This window comes from Peromyscus eremicus, chromosome 8a, assembly GCF_949786415.1.
Source record: "Peromyscus eremicus chromosome 8a, PerEre_H2_v1, whole genome shotgun sequence".
NCBI classification, from domain to species: domain Eukaryota; kingdom Metazoa; phylum Chordata; class Mammalia; order Rodentia; family Cricetidae; genus Peromyscus; species Peromyscus eremicus.
Genome location: NC_081423.1, coordinates 82,375,739 through 82,392,312, shown reverse-complemented (window position 1 = coordinate 82,392,312; position 16,574 = coordinate 82,375,739). Strand labels below are relative to the sequence as shown.

Here is a 16,574-nt window from a genome sequence, read left to right as displayed (position 1 = left end):
TTTGTATGTTCGATTATATAGAGGACATATGATTGTTTTCCAAGGTTGAGGCAGTGATGGTAAGTTAAGGAGACCTGGAAAAGGTACCTTTCCCAGAGGTCAACAGCAGATAAAGGCAGAGGAAATTAGGGCAAAGGTGACAAGGACGAGGTTATTACTCAAAGTCAAATGTCATGAAACTTTTGAAAAAAGCTTAATCTGTTCCTAGGAACATTTTTTTTTTTTTAAATTTTGGATAAAAGCAAGATGGTTATATCATCAGCATCCTTCCTGCCACGGTCCTCATTTGGTTATCTGAAAGGTCAGGGTAGTGGTCACTCCACAGCTTGATCTTTTGGGAAGTGTCATTGATGAGAGCCAACACGCCTCTGTCACAGTGGAAGGCTGGCTCCACACCTGGTGTCAAGGGTGTTCGGGCGGGCAGGCACCACTTTGGTTCAAGGTTACCAGGCATCTGTCTCTGTAGCCGTTATTCCCCCTTTCACAGTTATCCCCCCTTTCACATCCCAGGCCTGCCACAGGCACTCAGAGACTGTTTGGCACTATGTGTGCCTCGTAGAGAAGGGGTGAAGTGGGGTGCAGGAAGCCCCCAGGTGGACAGTCAACATGTCTGCTGCATAGTACTGAGCAGGGTGTGAGACTTTCCGTGATTAATGAGGAAAGCTGTGGGCCAGTTGAGATGATAGCTCTAGTTTCTTACTGTTCATGAGTCAGATGTGTCAGGTGAATCACAAACTGCTCCCTCCTTTCCTCCCCTCTCCTCTCCCTTCTCCCCTCTCCTCCCCCCTCCTCCCCTCCCCCTCTCCTCCTGTCCCCTCTTCTCCCCTCTTTCTTCTCTTGCTCCCCTCTTCCCTTCTTCTCTCGCTTCCCCTCCTCTCCTCCCCACTTCCCTCTTCTCCTCCCCTCTCCCCTTCTTCCCTCACCCTCCTCCCCTCCCCTCTCCTTCTCTTCTCCTCCCCTCCCCTCATCTTCTCTCCTACCCTCCCCTCTCGTTTGACTTCCCTCCTCTTCTCTCACTTTGCATCCCTCTGCTTCTTTGTTTTACTGTGCAGCTCAGACTGGCCTAGAACAACTGATCCTCCTGCCTCAGCCTCCCAAGGGCTGGGTATTATAGCTGTATAGGGCTACATTTCTTTCCTCTCTCTCTTCCTTTCTATCTCTCCTTCCTCTCTTATTAATAGTATGTCAACATATTTAATGGTAATTTATATAGTCATATCTATAAATGATGTTTAATCTACTTAACAGTAATTTGTTTAATTATAAATTATTATTGCCTTAGTATACTGTAAGGCACTTCTGTATGATATGCAGGATATACTTATATTCTCCATATATGAGGGGAATTTCCTGATATTCAAAAATTAAATGTTATTTTTCTGTAGATTTTTTCCACTGGAATAATATAATTTTTATCTTCTTGATTTGCTACATTATTCTATCTTGAAAACATGTTGATGATGATAAAACCTTCTTATATGCAAATATCTGTGATTATTCTACCTTTTTCAGTCAGTGCAGTGAAAACCGTTGATGAATCCCAAAGTATTACAGCAACTTTGCATTTCCGGTAACAGTATAAGAGGGTGGTGGTCATATGCACATGGAACTGAATTTGGTATGCTTAAATACTGTTCAGGATGGACACTGATCTGGGGTTTCACTATTCAGCCCTCCTGTTCTTCCTATAGTGCGTCTGCCTTCTCTAATGAAGTCAGTTCTGAGGCCACCAAGATTCTCCACCCTCCTATGACCCTACTTGGATTTGCCATGCCTCTGCGTTGATTTTTCTGCAGGATCTCATGCCCATGTATGGCACCATTGATTCTGTTGCACAGCTTGGCTTGGGGAAGAACAGTTATCTTTTCAGTAAGAATGTTAGATCATCCCATGGGCCCTGTTGTGGAACATACACTATGGGAGAAATTTTAAGGAGAAACTTGTGGCCGAATTGTTGAGCCTCACTTTGTATTATGAACAAAAGCAACAGAGTACAGAACAAGTTTATGAAAAAAGTACTGGTGATTTCTACAATATTACCAGAGTAAAGAAATGTGTTTAACTTTTAACTCAAATTAAGAGAAGAATAATTTACTTTTAGCATATTTAAACTTCAGTTAAACTCACCAGTTCTCACTGGAGAGAACTTGGGAGAAAAGCGTGTTTTGCAATCACCGTCAAGCAGCGGATTCCCGTCCCCATGCCTTTTATTACTTGCCCTTTCTCCATTCTCCTTAGCTCCCTCTACATCTCACGCTTCCTGTGCCTCCTCTCCTGCTTCAGGCCACGTGGACTCCAATGTCATCTCTTTTTCCTTCTCTCCTTCCCATGAGATCTCTGCTTCTAACACAGTCCCTTTTCTACTTCCATGCCATCCTAGACATGTATATACACACATAAATTTAATGATAGATTTCATCTATGAGAGGAAAAAACACAGCATTTGACTTTGTGAATCTGGCTTATTTCACTTAATTGATTTCCAGTTCCATTATCTCCTGGAAATTTCATTCTTTCTGGATGAAAAAAATTCCATTGTGCGTAATGTGTTTTAATCACACTGCTAACCCTCTCCTTCTTCTCTCTCACTCCTGCTAACCCCCTTCTTTTTCCCAACTAGCTTCTTATTTTAGTTTTCAGAGGAACCCCCATATTGATGTCCACAGTGGCTGGACAAGTTTGCTTTCTTAACAGTGGTATATAAATGCTCATCCTTCCCCATATCCTCAGCAACATTTGTTGTTGTTTCTGAAAAAGACTGTACTAGCAAAGAACTAATCCCAAGAACTGACAAATGGGATTACAGAAAATGTAAAAGCTTCACAGCAAAGGAGTTCATCAGGAGAGTAAAGAGAGACCCTACAGAATGAGAAAAACCTTTGTCAACCATCCATCAGATATGGCATGAATATCTAGAATGCATAACTCTAGATATCAGAGTATTGAATTTCTCATGGCATTAATAATAGCCACAGTCAAGATACTGGAGCAACTGAAATGTCCATTAGGAAATGAATGGGTGAAAACTGTGGTAGGGTCTGGAGGGATGGCTCAGGCATTAAGACCAGTGATTACTGTCCCAGTATTACTTTAGGGGAAGCAAAGATCTCAGTTTTAGAATATGACCTATGAAGGACACACGGTTATGAAATGTGTATCGACAAGCACTAAGAAAAGAAGAGTGAGATCTCTGCATTACCTCAGAGTAGCTCAGAGCTCTTGGAACAGAGTAGATGGTGAATGAACACCATCGGTGATGTCCTGGTGGTTACCAAAAAGGTAAGAAGTGGACTTGTATAGGCGTGGCAAGTCAGTTGCCAGCAAGAGTTTGTGCAGATGTTAGTTCTTTGAGAAATTCATCATCATCATCATCGTCATCATCATCATCACCATCATCATCATCATCATCATCATCATCAGCAGCAGCAGCTAGACCCACAACAGCAGGGCTAGTAGCAGTGTGTGCTGCAGCAGATAATCATGCAGGCTGGTTCTTAGCAGGTGATCCGGTAACAGGGTGTGCAGCATGGTTGACAGCAGATAGATCCTCAGCAGCAAGGCTGGTAGTGGGGTGGCAACAGCTGCTCACACAGCTGGGTCTCCAGCAGGTGGTCCTGCAGCAGGTGGTCCTGCAGCAGGTGGGCTGGCAGCAAGGGGAGCTGCAGGACTGGGTCATGGTGTTGGATGTGGAAGGCTGGGCTCCTGTTCACTGGTCAGCTTTCCAGAAGACAATGACTTCTTTCTATGCAGGCCTTTTATATATCAGGTCTTTATAGTCTGGGCCAATCAGCAGGTCTTTCCTTGTTTCTGTAATATTTCACATTCGGTTTGAAGTTATCAAAGTAAACATTGCTGGATTCCTGGTCTCAGGGCTTGGACTTGCCTCTACTGAATGTGCCTCCCCATGGGAGGCCTTGCCTTCTTGTGGGAGGGAGTGGGGGATGGGTTGGGAGGGGAGGCTGGGGGGGGCTGGAGGAGGGAAGAGGGGGATCTTTGGTGTGCAAAATGAATGAAAAAATTTTCTTAATAAAAAGAAAAAAGAAAAAAAATCCATAAGAGAAGAAACTAGGCTGTGAAGCTCATTAATACCATTTTGTGTGTTGTATTTTCTAAACAGGAAGCTCCTGAGTTTGAACTGTAATGGCTAAAGAAATAAATGAATTAAATACAGGCTTAGATTTGATACTGATGTTTCTACCATTCAACCCAATACAACATTTAGTTTCAGGTCAATATTATTAATCATATATATTATTTCTTTGTCTAGTATACATATCTATTTATGTACCAGTTACAGTCTTCCTTGCTGATGATACAAAAAAAGAAATAAAAAATAATAATTAAAAAAAAGAACACATTGATCTCTCAATGTTATGAAGTTTTTCAAAGCAAGGATCTTAACTGAGAGCAACTCATATGAAACCTTTGCAGGCAAAAGGAAGCTGAACCTACCATCAGCAGCACCTTGATTAGATCATCAATTGAACTCCTGGAACCCTGGGAGACTCAGGGTAGTTGTCCTTTCAAAGATTTGTTCCGTTGGCTCTACTTATATTAGGAAGGGACTGCTTGGTGGTTCTCGGAGATGGACTGAATGACTAGTTCATTGTTTACTCCACAGGCTAGTCCAGGCATTTTTTTCTGTAACAGCTCCTCTACCTGGGTGTTCCAGATGCATTAAAGACATTTGGGGTGAGGGACTGGTGATGTAGCTCGGGTGGAAGGATGCTTGCTTAGGGTGTATGAAGCCCAGATTTCAATCCCTAACACTACATTAGCCAGGCATGGTGGCACATGCCCATAATCTCATCACTTGGGAGTTGGAGGTGGAGGAGCAGAAGTTCAAGGTCATCCTCAGATACATAGGGAGTTTGAGATCATGTTGGGTTATATGAGATTCTGCCTAGAAAAACAAAAGGCAATCTGGGAAGATGTCCAGCACAATGCTGCAATGCTACTACATTCATAGAAGAGCACAGCCAGACAGAGCAGGTGGACTAAAGCAGCAGAACACACTGGAGGGAGGAGAGTATTCACAGATGTAGTGATGGTTTATTGTCATTTCCCAGGTCTGAGGTTGTACTAGAATAAACACACAGGACTTGAACTGTTGCTGATCTGAAAAAAAAACAAAAACAAAAACAAAAAACCAGGATCCAGACAAATACAGTCCTCACCTGTAGAGAAGTGATTCTAGTGTTCTGCCTGTCTGTGTTTTATTCTTTGTCTAACCATTCTCTTTTCTTTTTATTCAAGGGAGGAATTTGTTGTCGTGGAACCTGATTTAACTGAGACATTAACTGTTTTCCTTAGGTCTGTCAGTCACCTTAAATGAGCATAATAATTAATTTCCAATCCAAGAGAACATCATGAAGTGAACACAATGATGTTGTTGCTGCTATGGCTAGAGTGGGAAATAGAAATTAACTCCAAGGTCTACCAATCACATCCTCTCATCCCCTGGAAAGGAGCTGATGTCTGTGTGATCTCTTTTGTTTTCGATAACTCTCTTCTAACTGACTTTAATTTTGGAAGTCATCAACTTTGGAGGATGTGCTAAGCCATGTTGTTAGGTGCTCACCAATTTTGCTCTAGACAAACACCCATGATATGTGATAATAGCAGGTCCTGATGATAGTAGTTACCTGAGATGTTTTGCAGGAACCTGGAAGACAGATTCATCTAACTCAATGGGGATGAAACCATTGATACTTCAATTGAGACTGTGGACATTTCCAGTGGGTGACTTCTTTGAAGTTGGAGGGTGGAAAAGCACACTGACAGGCTATCTCTTCACCTGTGTCCCAGGCAAGCCATGGTATTCATTTGCATATGTGCAAACTGTGGATTAGTTCACTTCTCATCTACCCACTATGCCCAAGCCACACTTCACTCTGTTTCTCTATCACATCAGTATCCCTGGACTGTATCCCTAAGCAGGTAGATTTGAGACATGCTTCCTATCTCTTTGTTTGAATGCTTTGTGAGTTAATTCTTTCTCTTCTGCAGAGCTCCTCCTTTGAGTGAAAGGTGTGCTGTGTGATATGTGGTGCTGATTTACAATGTTAACAGCAGGTGGATCTCTGTGAGTTTGAGGTTGGCCTGGTATACAGAGCTGATTCTAGGACCAGCCAGGGCTACCCAGAGAAACCCTGTCTTGAAAAACAACAAAACAAAACAGAAAACTCAATGTTATATATGTTCTGATCCACCACCCATTCCCTCCCCAATCTCTTCCAGACTTCTTCACTGTGTCTCCCTCCAAACTTCATGTCTTCTTTTTGGCCCAGTGATGAGTGAAATCAGTACTGTCCATATGCACATGGGTGTAGGGCAGTAGTTCTCAGCCTTCCTAATGCCGCAACCCTTTAATACAGTTCCTCATGTTGCAGTGACCCCCAACGATGAAAGTATTTTCATTGCTACTACGTTCTGTAATTTTGCTACTGTTATGAATCATACTGTAAGTATCTGATATGCAGGATATATATTACACAACCTCAAAGAGGTCATGACCCATAGGTTGAGAACCGTCAGTGTAGGGCTATCCACTGGAGTGTGGGCCATTTCCCTTAAACATCTCGAAAGAACCTTTAAATTCCTTACCCTGACAGTCTTCAGAGGTCAAAGCACCTCAGCTAGGCACAGGGATTTTTACCTCTCCTCATATTATGGAATTATGACTGGGTTGATTTTATTCAGGTCTTGGGTAGGCAATCACAGCTCCTGGGAGTTCATGAGTGCAATGTTCTCATCATGTCCAAGGCATTGTTTCACAATGATCTTTCCCAATCCTCCAAAGCTAATAAAGAAGAAACCTACAATGAAAACTATAAAACACCAAAGAAAGAAATTAAATATGCTAAGAGATGGAACAGACTCTCACGATCATGGATTGCTAGGAATAAAATTGTGAAACTGATCACAATCTCAAAAGCAGTCCATAGATCCAATGCAAATCCCCATGAAAATTTCAGCACAATTCTTCACACAAATTGAAAAAATAATCCTAAAATTTATATCGAAGCACAAAAGACCCTGAATAGCCCAAACAATCTTGGACAATAAAAATAGTGTTGTAAGCATCTCCAGTCCTGATTTCAAGTTATACTACAGACTATAGTAATAAAAACACCCTGGTGATATGCATCAAAAGAGACACATTGATTAGTGGGATAGAATTAAGGACCCAGATAAAAGCCTATGATCCTAAAATTTCTGACACCTGATTTAAAAAAAAAAAGTTCTTTGAGCTTGAGTATATTTTTTGTTGATTTTTCAGATTGTATTTCAATCACAACATTCTCCTTTCCCTTCCCCCCTCCAAAGTTCCAATATACCCCTTCCTACTCTTCTTCAAATTCATGCTCTCCTTTTTGACACATGATTTTTGACAAAAATGCTGAAAATGCACATTGGAGGAAAAACAGCATCTTTAACAAATGGTACTGGGAAATTAGATCCTTCTCCCCCTACCCTACCCACACACAAAAAACCCAACTCAATTCCAAATGCTTATTGTATCTTTTTTTAGTAAACATGGTTAAACACTGAGGCACGTTCAAATGTTAGACAAATATTGCCTTACTGAAATCAATTTGGTTTGGTTATGATTTGTGTATGTTACACTGGATTTGACTCATGGATACCTTGTTTGGAGACATATTGACTGTACATATATATTCCTAAATATACATTTCCATTCTTCCTGTTTTTACCGAATTTCCTCTAGCTCATCTAATTGAGTCAGTCTTGAATTTATCTACACTCCCCACCTCCTCAGAACACAATTTGGCTTTGCTTTGTCTCCTTATATTTATTTTCTTTAAAAAATTCTTTTATTTTATTTCCTAGGCTGGTCACCAGAGTAGACCGGTCCAGGCACCCTCTGGACCACTGCCAGCAGACCAAGGTGGGGTCAACCTTGTGGTTTCCTGAGAGCCTCCCCAGCACCCTGCCTCTTCCTATTCCCATGATGTCCTCATCTATCATGGTATCTTTCTCCCTGCCCTCCCACTCTGTCCCTGTTCCAGCTTGACCCTCCCATTTCCCTATGTTCTCATCCCCCACTCCTCGCCCTCTGCCACCCCCCACACCTAGTCCACTCATGTAGATCTCATCCACTTCTCCTTCACAGGGTCATCCATGTGTCCCTCCTAGGGTCTTTTCCTGTTAGCTAGTCTCTCTGGAGTTGTGGGTTGCAGTCTGGCTATCCCTTCCCTCCCATTTAGTATCCACTTATGAGTGAGTATATACTATGTTTGTCTTTCTGCAGAGATGACGGACCACACTAGTGGAAACCCATGAACTGTGGACTGGTGACTGTGGAGCCCCCATGGGACTGGACTAGGCCCTCTGGACATGGAAGACGGTTGTTTGGGGGGCACTCAGGCAGGGGGATCGGGATCTGTCCCTGGTGCACGGGCAGGCTTCTGGGAATCCAGTGCCTGTGGTGTGACACCTTGCACTGCCTTGGTGCAGTGGGAAAGGGGCTTGGACCTGCCTAGGCTCAGTGTGATGGCCTCTGCTGACTCCCCATGGGAGACTTCGATTTGGGGGATGTGGGGATGCAGGGTGGTTTGGGAAAGAGGACTAGGGGGTGGGAGGAGGGAGGAGGGGGGTCTGTGGATAACATGAGGAGTGAGTAGAAAATTTCTTAATAAAGAAAAAAATAAATAAATAAAAAAGAAAAACAAAAAAAAATATAAAAAAGAAAAAAGGAAATAAAATAAGCTTCAAATATTAAAAAATATTTTATTTTATGTGTATGGGTGCTTTGTGTGCATGCATGTCTGTGTGTTACTTGTGTACCTGGTGCCCAAGAGGCCAGAAGAAGGTGTTGGATCTCCTGGAACTGGAGTTTCAGACAGTTGTGAGCTGCCATGTGAAGGCTGGAAATCAAACCCAGGTCCTCAAGAAGAACAGCCAGTGTTTCTTACCACTAAACCATCTCTCCAGCCCTCCCTACTTTTATTTACTTAAGACTTCTCATGCCTGTAGAAAACACTTCAGTGATTCAGAGCTGGTGTGGGGTTTCTCTCTGTACATACTCTATGGGGGAATTCCAGAAAGCAACACGTAGCCAAGTTACTGATCTATTGTCTATATTTGGAACAAAGAAGACAAAGTATCAGCCAATTTCATGGAATTAACAATAGCCATTTATGTAATATTGAACTATTCCAGATAATAAAAGTGAATAAGTGTCTTTAGTTGTCACCTAATCATCAGAGGGGGAGTTTTTCTTCAGTACATGTGCCAGCTGAACCTTCTGAGGAGAAAGCATGCTTATTAAATGACCAAAGAACATGTAGGCACGCCAGAGTGTTATCTGATCAAAAAAATACAGAAAATGTGAGAGCCCCTGGCATCTCTGGAAGAAAAGTTTACTATTTTGTTACTTTTGTTTGTTTACAAATTATCATTCTGAGATGTATATTTAGCTTTTAAAACTTGTGGAGGAACCTCTGAGTTACTCAAAAATATAATTAGATTTGTGCGACAAGCAATGTTCTAACTTGCTCTAAAATATTATAAAAGCAAGGACCAAATGTAAACGCTGCCAAACTGCGTTCTTTCTCCTTCAGGTATCATGGAACCAACAACAGAATCTAGATCCTATCGAGCGGAGGATTTTGGAGAAATAATTGGCAGCTCAGGCCCTCACCCGAACGATGGATTTGAAGTCAAAGGTATGAAGGAGAAGATACTATGAGAAGGAACATTATTCACCAAGATTTTGTGAAGGGGGTAGAGTCCATCTTGGAGATGGGAGAGTCCTGCCCTTTAATCTTTGGAGTTGGTTTGCATCTGAGTTGGAAGCAGGATGGAACAAGATTATATGGTTGGGCAGGAATTTTACTAGAGTAGTGTATGACAAGGAGATGGTAATGAGTCTGGGGGTGAATAGCAGGTCAGCCCAGTGTCCTCTCAGCATGAAACCTGTTTTACCTGGTGCATTTCTATGCCTTGTTTTTCCCAGAACAGCCAAGATCCTGGGTGTTGTCACGGCTGCAAAATAAGGTATGGTGTCTGAAACAGAATTCTAGTTAACAAAAAGAACTCTTTCTCGGGGTTTGAAGGGTGTTGGCTTAGTAACAAATAGAAATATCAGCATGACAACTGTGCACTGAGGTGCCCTAGGACCAAAAGAAAAAGAATCAAGAGAATTTAGGTTAGTTTTGACAAGGGGAATTTGACATAGTTAGAAGAACTGCCAACTTGTGAAAAGGCAGTTTCAGGAGAGCTGACCACAAACTGAGCCCAACACAAGGGAAAGACTTCTTCCCTCTGTTGTCAGGTTTACTAGGCACATGGCACATTCTGCCCGGACTGGTAGTATATCATTGGAATATTATTCAGCAATTATAACATTGGAATACTATATCTATCTATTATCAGAAAACAACTAGAGACACAGCTGTTGACAATGACGTGGAGAATTGAGAATCCTTCACAGCGGTGGGATGGAGAAGGGTATAGCAGCTAGTGGAAAATTTATGGATGCTTCTCAAGCAATCTTAAAAAGAAAAGCAAAAATATGTCTCGGTAGGGTATAGAGTCCTTTGGGCATATGCCTAGGAGATTATAGGTGGGTCACATGGAAGTTCTTACTTTAATTTTTAGAAAAACTTCATACCAATTTCCATAATGCCTGTACTAGTTTTTATGTTGAGGTTTGTTCTCTCTACTCCTACTTTCTCAAGGACTTTTATTATGAAGGCATGTTGGATTTTGCCAAAGGTTTTTTCAATGTCTCTTGAGATAATTCTGTGGTTTGTGTTTCTAAGTTCACTTGTGTGGTTTATTGCACTTAGTGACTTGTGTGTGTGTGTTGAATTGTCCCTGAATCTCACAGATAAAGCCAAATTGGTTATGGTAGATAATCTCTTTTGATGTATGTCTGTACTCGGCTTGCAAGTATTTTATTGAGTATTTTTGAGTCTATGTTCATCAGAGATATGATGATTTCTTTTTTTGTTGTTGTTGTTGTGTCTTTACCTGGTTTGGGCATCAGAGTGATACTGGCTTCATAGAAGGGGTTTCTAACAGTGAGTCGATAATCAGTGAGTATTTCATTTCAAATATGCAAGATGAATAACTCCAAGAGACCTGCTTTGCATCGTTGTGAGCTCTGTGTGTGATACAGTGAAACATACTGTACATTTAAAAATTGATTGTGCATGTAGATCTTGTATCACATGGTTTTACCACAGAATAGTAAACACAGACAATATGGAATGAAATATGGTGCATAATATATTAAGAATTTGTGAAGGCTGTATACATTTTAGGAGACAGCTCAAAGTGACCAGGAAGAACAAAGTAGCTCAAGAGTGTGGAGTGCGCTGTAGAATGGAGCACGATTATAAAGGTGCATGAAAATATGCCATTTTAAATGAACACGCTCTCCTAAGTTACTTAGAGGAAGAGATGAAGACCTTGGCACAGAATTTAAGCTGAAGCGAGACTTTCACACGAGATGGCATGAGACCTGCATACCAGGAAGAGAGTGAAAGTAAGAACTCTGTATTTACTCAAGGAAATTAATGTTTGAACAGGAATTTGATAATTAACAGAATTTTGGGGCTTAGACTAATGGCTTTTTAGCACAAATAAGAAGAGAGTTTACATAAGTTGTGTAGATATTTGTCTCTTGGGGAAATTGATCAACAGCAGCAGGGCTGGCAGCAACAAGATTTGCAGCAGCTGGGCTGGCAGCAGCTGGACACACAGCAGCTGGGCTGGCAGCAAGGCCCACTGCAGCAGCTGGACACACAAGTTGGTTTAGAACAGGTGGTCTTATAGCAAGTAGTTTCATAGCACGTTGATTGACAGCAGGGCAGGCAGCAGGATGTGATGCAGCAACTGGGGAGGCAGGGCAACTGGCAGCAGCTGGTCTCATCTGTTGGTTTGCAGCAGGTGGTCTTGTAACATGTAGTTTCACAGCAAGTTGATTGGCAGCAGGGCTGATAGAAGATGGTGTTAATTTGGCCACAGCAGCTGGACCCACAGCAGCTGGGCTGGCAGCAGCTGGTCGGTCACACAGGGTGGCTTACAGCAGGTGGTCCTGCAGCAGGGGGTTTCACAGCAGCTGGGCTGGCAGCAAGGGGAGCAGCAGAAGTTGGTCATGGCTTCAGGTGTGGAGGGTGGTGTTCTGTTTACAGGTGAGTTTTCTAGAATACCATCCCTTCATTTTAGTTGGGTCTTTTATACATCAGTACACCTAGGTTTGGACCAATCACAGTTTTCCCTGTTCGTTACATTATTTTCCATATCTAAAGTTTGTTTATCAAGGAAGAAGCTATTTCTTAATAGGAATCTTTTGTTTTAAAAGGACTTAATCTATTTCTTATTTGGGAATAACTCCTGGGAACTTTTTCAGATGAAAGGAGGGAGTCACACCATCAGCTTCATCATAGTTCTGGACTTCATGCAGTAGTGTGTTTGCTCCTTGGGGAAGAGAGGGTTGGAAGAGTTTTGCTTCTATAGCTTTCTTCCTTAGTTTGGACTTCGATTAGGAAGTAGCTATGGATAGGGATGAGATGGCTTTATGCTCATATCAATTAGCTGAATGCCTAGCTCCTTGTCTATTCATCCAGAAAAATGTATCTTCAGATGAGTCAGGCATCTATGTTGGTACCAGCTCTACCCCTGTGTCCCAGATGTGTCAAATGCATTTGGGAAGATGATGTTTGGTGGCTGTGTATCTGTGCATTGGTTTCTCAGTACTATATCCTTCACCATTGGTCTACCTGTCTATCTTTATTCCTATACAGACGGTTTGTACCACTTTTGTTCTGTAATATACTTTGAGGCCATGCATTTTGAAACTTCTAATAGTGTTTTGTTCTGTGTAGGATTGCTTTGAATATGTGTAGTCATTTGCATTTCACAGAAAGTATTTAACTTTTTTTTGAGTTTTATGAAGAATGTTACTGGAATTTTTGTGGGAACAGGGTTCAGTCTACAAATAATTTTCTAACATTAGGGTCATTTTCAAACTATTTACTTGCCAACAAGAAGTGTGGAAGGTTTTTGCATCATTTGATATCTCCTTTCATTTTGTTTTTCAGCATGTTAGTCTTCATTGCCCTGGTCTTTCACATCCTTTGTGTGTGGGGAGCTATCGTGAAGGGAATGGTTTTCCTAACCTCCTTCACAGTGGGTTCATTATTGCTATGTAAGCTACTGATTTTTTGTATGTTGGTTTTGTACTTTGCAAATTAAAAGTGCTTGGTAAACATAAAAGTTTTCTGGCAGAGTCCATGAAGCCTTTTCACTATAGAATCATTAACCTGGGAACAGACGTAATTTTGCTTCCTCCTCTCCTGTTGTTGACCTTTCATATCTGTCTCTCATCTTGTTGCTCTGACTAAGACTAAGCACAACACAGAACAAGAGTGGAGATAGTGGGGACCCTTGTCTCAGTCCAGGCTCTACAGGAAATGTTCCCAGTACAATAGCAATTGGGAGAGTTTAGTGCCCCACTCTCATATTGTACCCCAAATCATAGATTATGAAAGTGAACCTCAGCAAAGAAACTTTAGGGTTGAATTCTACCATATGTCAACTGGACTTAATAGATATATACAGAATATTCTACCACACACATAAAGAATACTCATTCTTTTCACCAGCACATGGAATCTTTCCCAAAATTTATCACATCATAGGCCACAAAGCAAGCCTTAACAAGTACAAAAAAGGACACAATTCCTTGTATCCTACCAGGCTGCAGTGGAGTAAATGTAGAAATCAATAGTAAGAGCATATACAAAAACTACACAAATTCTTAGAGACTGAAGAGATTGCTTTTGAGGAAACAAGTGGGTCATTGAAGAAATAGAGAAGAAATTTTTCTAAGATGCAAATAAAAATCAGTGGGTAGGAAAACATCTCCTCTGGGGAACAGTTTAAGCATTCAATAAAGTTATAGCTATAAGTGTTTCCATACACAAAACCCCAAAGAAATCTCAAACTAACAACCTAATGATGCACCTAAACACGCTAGAAAAACAATAAGCAACTAATCAAAAACTTAGTAGATGGAAAGAAATAATAAAAAGTAGGGCAGAAATTAATGAGACAGAGTCTAAAAGAACAATATTTAGATTCAGCCGACAAAGAGCTGATTCTTTAAAAGCTTAACCAGATGGACAAACCTATGGCCCAATTAATCAAAAGGAAAGAATGAGAATGTCAAAATGAATACAATCAGAGAAGAAATGGAGAAGTTACAGTGGACCCCAGAGAAATTCAGATCATTAAGAGATCTTGCAAAAATTATTTTCCCCAAAGCTAGCACAGACCCATAATGAACAATGAGATTGATGCAGTAATTAAAGATCTTCTCACAAGAAATGTCTAGAACATAATCACTGCTTAATTTAATCAAATTTTATGAATCTGATAACAACGTTTCCAGTTCTTTTATGAACTAAAAAGGGAAGAAACAGTACCACATTCATTCCATGAAGTCAGGGAAGAAAAGAGCAGGACAATTCTTTCCAGGGAATGGGGTAAGGGCCGTGGGGAGCTGGTAACCATTGGCTGTTAACTTCCAATTGTTCCAGAGATCTGATGGACGGCATTAGGTTCTCTCTCTCTCTCTCTCTCTCTCTCTCTCTCTCTCTCTCTCTCATAGTACTGTTCTCCGAGCCAAAGAACTGCCATCTTGGAGCATTCAGCAGTGGCCCTTGGTAAAAGATCTTCCCAGCTGGGCTTGGTTACTGTTTACATCCCTTACAGAGAAGTATGTGTGTGAGGGGTCCAGGAGTCCCTCACATAAGTACCCAGCTAATCCCTACCACCAGTGTATGCACTCTGCTCTAACTGAGGGTGGTCTTGGGGGAGGGAACATAGAAGACTAGGGGTGGGACTCCATCCATGCAGCTATGGGAAAAGCCCTCATTTCTGCTAAGTAAAGTGCAGCCTTTTCAGGGAGGCACACCTATACTCCTGTAAGCAGTCCCTCAATTGTGCTTTGAAAGGAAACACGATAAACTCATTGGATCCTCAGAGTCAACTTTGGTGGAATCCTTCTTTGGTTTGTTGATGGGACCTTTGGAGGAGTAGATGCTGTTTATGTTTCCTGCTGGGAAGATGTTTTAACAACAGTGTGTGTGTGTGTGCTAGAGAGAGAGAGAGAGAGAGAGAGAGAGAGAGAGAGAGAGAGAGAGCTTATTATATTGCACAATAAAAAGTCTTTTGAGCATGTAGAGCTACTACCAAGTGATTTATCAAAGTGTAATAATGACAGACAATATGAAATGAATAATAGTCCAGAATTTATTAAGTTTCCATACATTTTTGATAATTTTAATTAATGCATTTTTCTCAATTGTTTAGAGGGAAAGATAAAGATCTGGGCTCAGAAGAGAAGCAAAGGACTGGGCTCCATACAGAGAGAAAAGGAGAGAGAGAGAGTGAATGGACTTGCATTCCACCAAGGTGACTGACAGGCTTCCAAAGTGGTGATAGCCTCATAGTCAGATGTGAGCTTATACCCACATGGCAAGATTGATGTGACAGAAGTACAGTTGATTGGGTATTGTTCAGTTGGAAAGTTGTTCAGCAGCTGGGCTGGCAGCAGCTGGACTCACAACTGCAGGTCTGAAAGCACCGGCTGGTCACCTAAGTAGGTTTAAAGGAGGTGGTCTAGTAGCAGGTGGTTTCATAGCAGGTTGGGCAGCAGCTAGGCTGGCAGCAGCTGGACTCACAGCAGCAGGGCTGGCAGCAGCTGGATTCACAACAGCTGGGTTGGCAGCTAGGCTGGCAGCAGCTGGACTCACAGCAACTTGGTTGGCAGCATGGCTGGCAGCAGCTGGTCACACAGGTTGGTTTATAGCAGATGGTCTTACAGCAGGCAGTTTCACAGCAGCTGGGCTGGCAGCTGGGTGTACAGCAGCAGCTGGCCACACAGGTTGGCTTACAGCAGGTGTTTCTGCAGCAGATGGTTTTGCAGCAGCTGGGCTGGCAGTTGGGTTGGCAGCAGGGGATCACACAGGTGGGCTTACAGCAGCTGGTCATGCAGCAGATGGATTTGCCGCAGATGGGTTGGCAGCAGGGCTGGCAGCAGTAGCTGGTCTCACAGGTTGGTTTACAGAAGGTTGTCCTGCAGCAGGTGGTTTCACAACAGCTGGGCTGGCAGCAGGGTGTGCTGCAGCAGTTGGTAACACACGTTGGCGTACAGCAGGTGGTCCTGCAGCAGGTAGGCTGGCAGCAAGAGGGGCAGCAGGAGTTGGTCATGGTGTGAATTGTGGTTGGAGGGTTCCTGTTCACAGGTGAGTTTTCCACAATATGGTGAGTTCTTGCATTCTGGACCTTTTATATGTCAGGCCTCTAAGGTTTGGACCAATCAGCAGGACTTTTCCTTGATGTTGTTTACATCATTTTCCATATTCAGTTTATGGTTCATAAGGAAGTGTTTCTCAATGCTATGCATCATTGGAAAGTTTAATCTGATTCTTATTCCAGAATAACGTCTAGGAACTCTTTCAATAAAGGGAAAGCTATTGTACTACTGGTCTCAACTGTGTCCTTGATCATCATCTGGTCATGTGGTGGCCCTT

The 16,574-nt window shown here is 42.1% G+C and overlaps 2 protein-coding genes across 2 annotated transcripts; both read right to left on the bottom strand.

Annotated features, from left to right (window-relative positions):
* Positions 1 to 11,669: 11,669 nt before the first annotated feature.
* On the bottom strand, positions 11,670 to 12,132 carry LOC131917715 (keratin-associated protein 9-2-like). Its single transcript, XM_059271759.1, is given in 2 exon segments — positions 11,670 to 12,039; positions 12,041 to 12,132. Coding segments are annotated over 2 exon segments (462 nt in total).
* Positions 12,133 to 15,636: 3,504 nt separating this feature from the next.
* LOC131917088 (keratin-associated protein 9-3-like) lies at positions 15,637 to 16,251 on the bottom strand. The gene is given in 1 exon segment (XM_059270724.1): positions 15,637 to 16,251. A coding segment is annotated over 1 exon segment (615 nt).
* Positions 16,252 to 16,574: the final 323 nt, after the last annotated feature.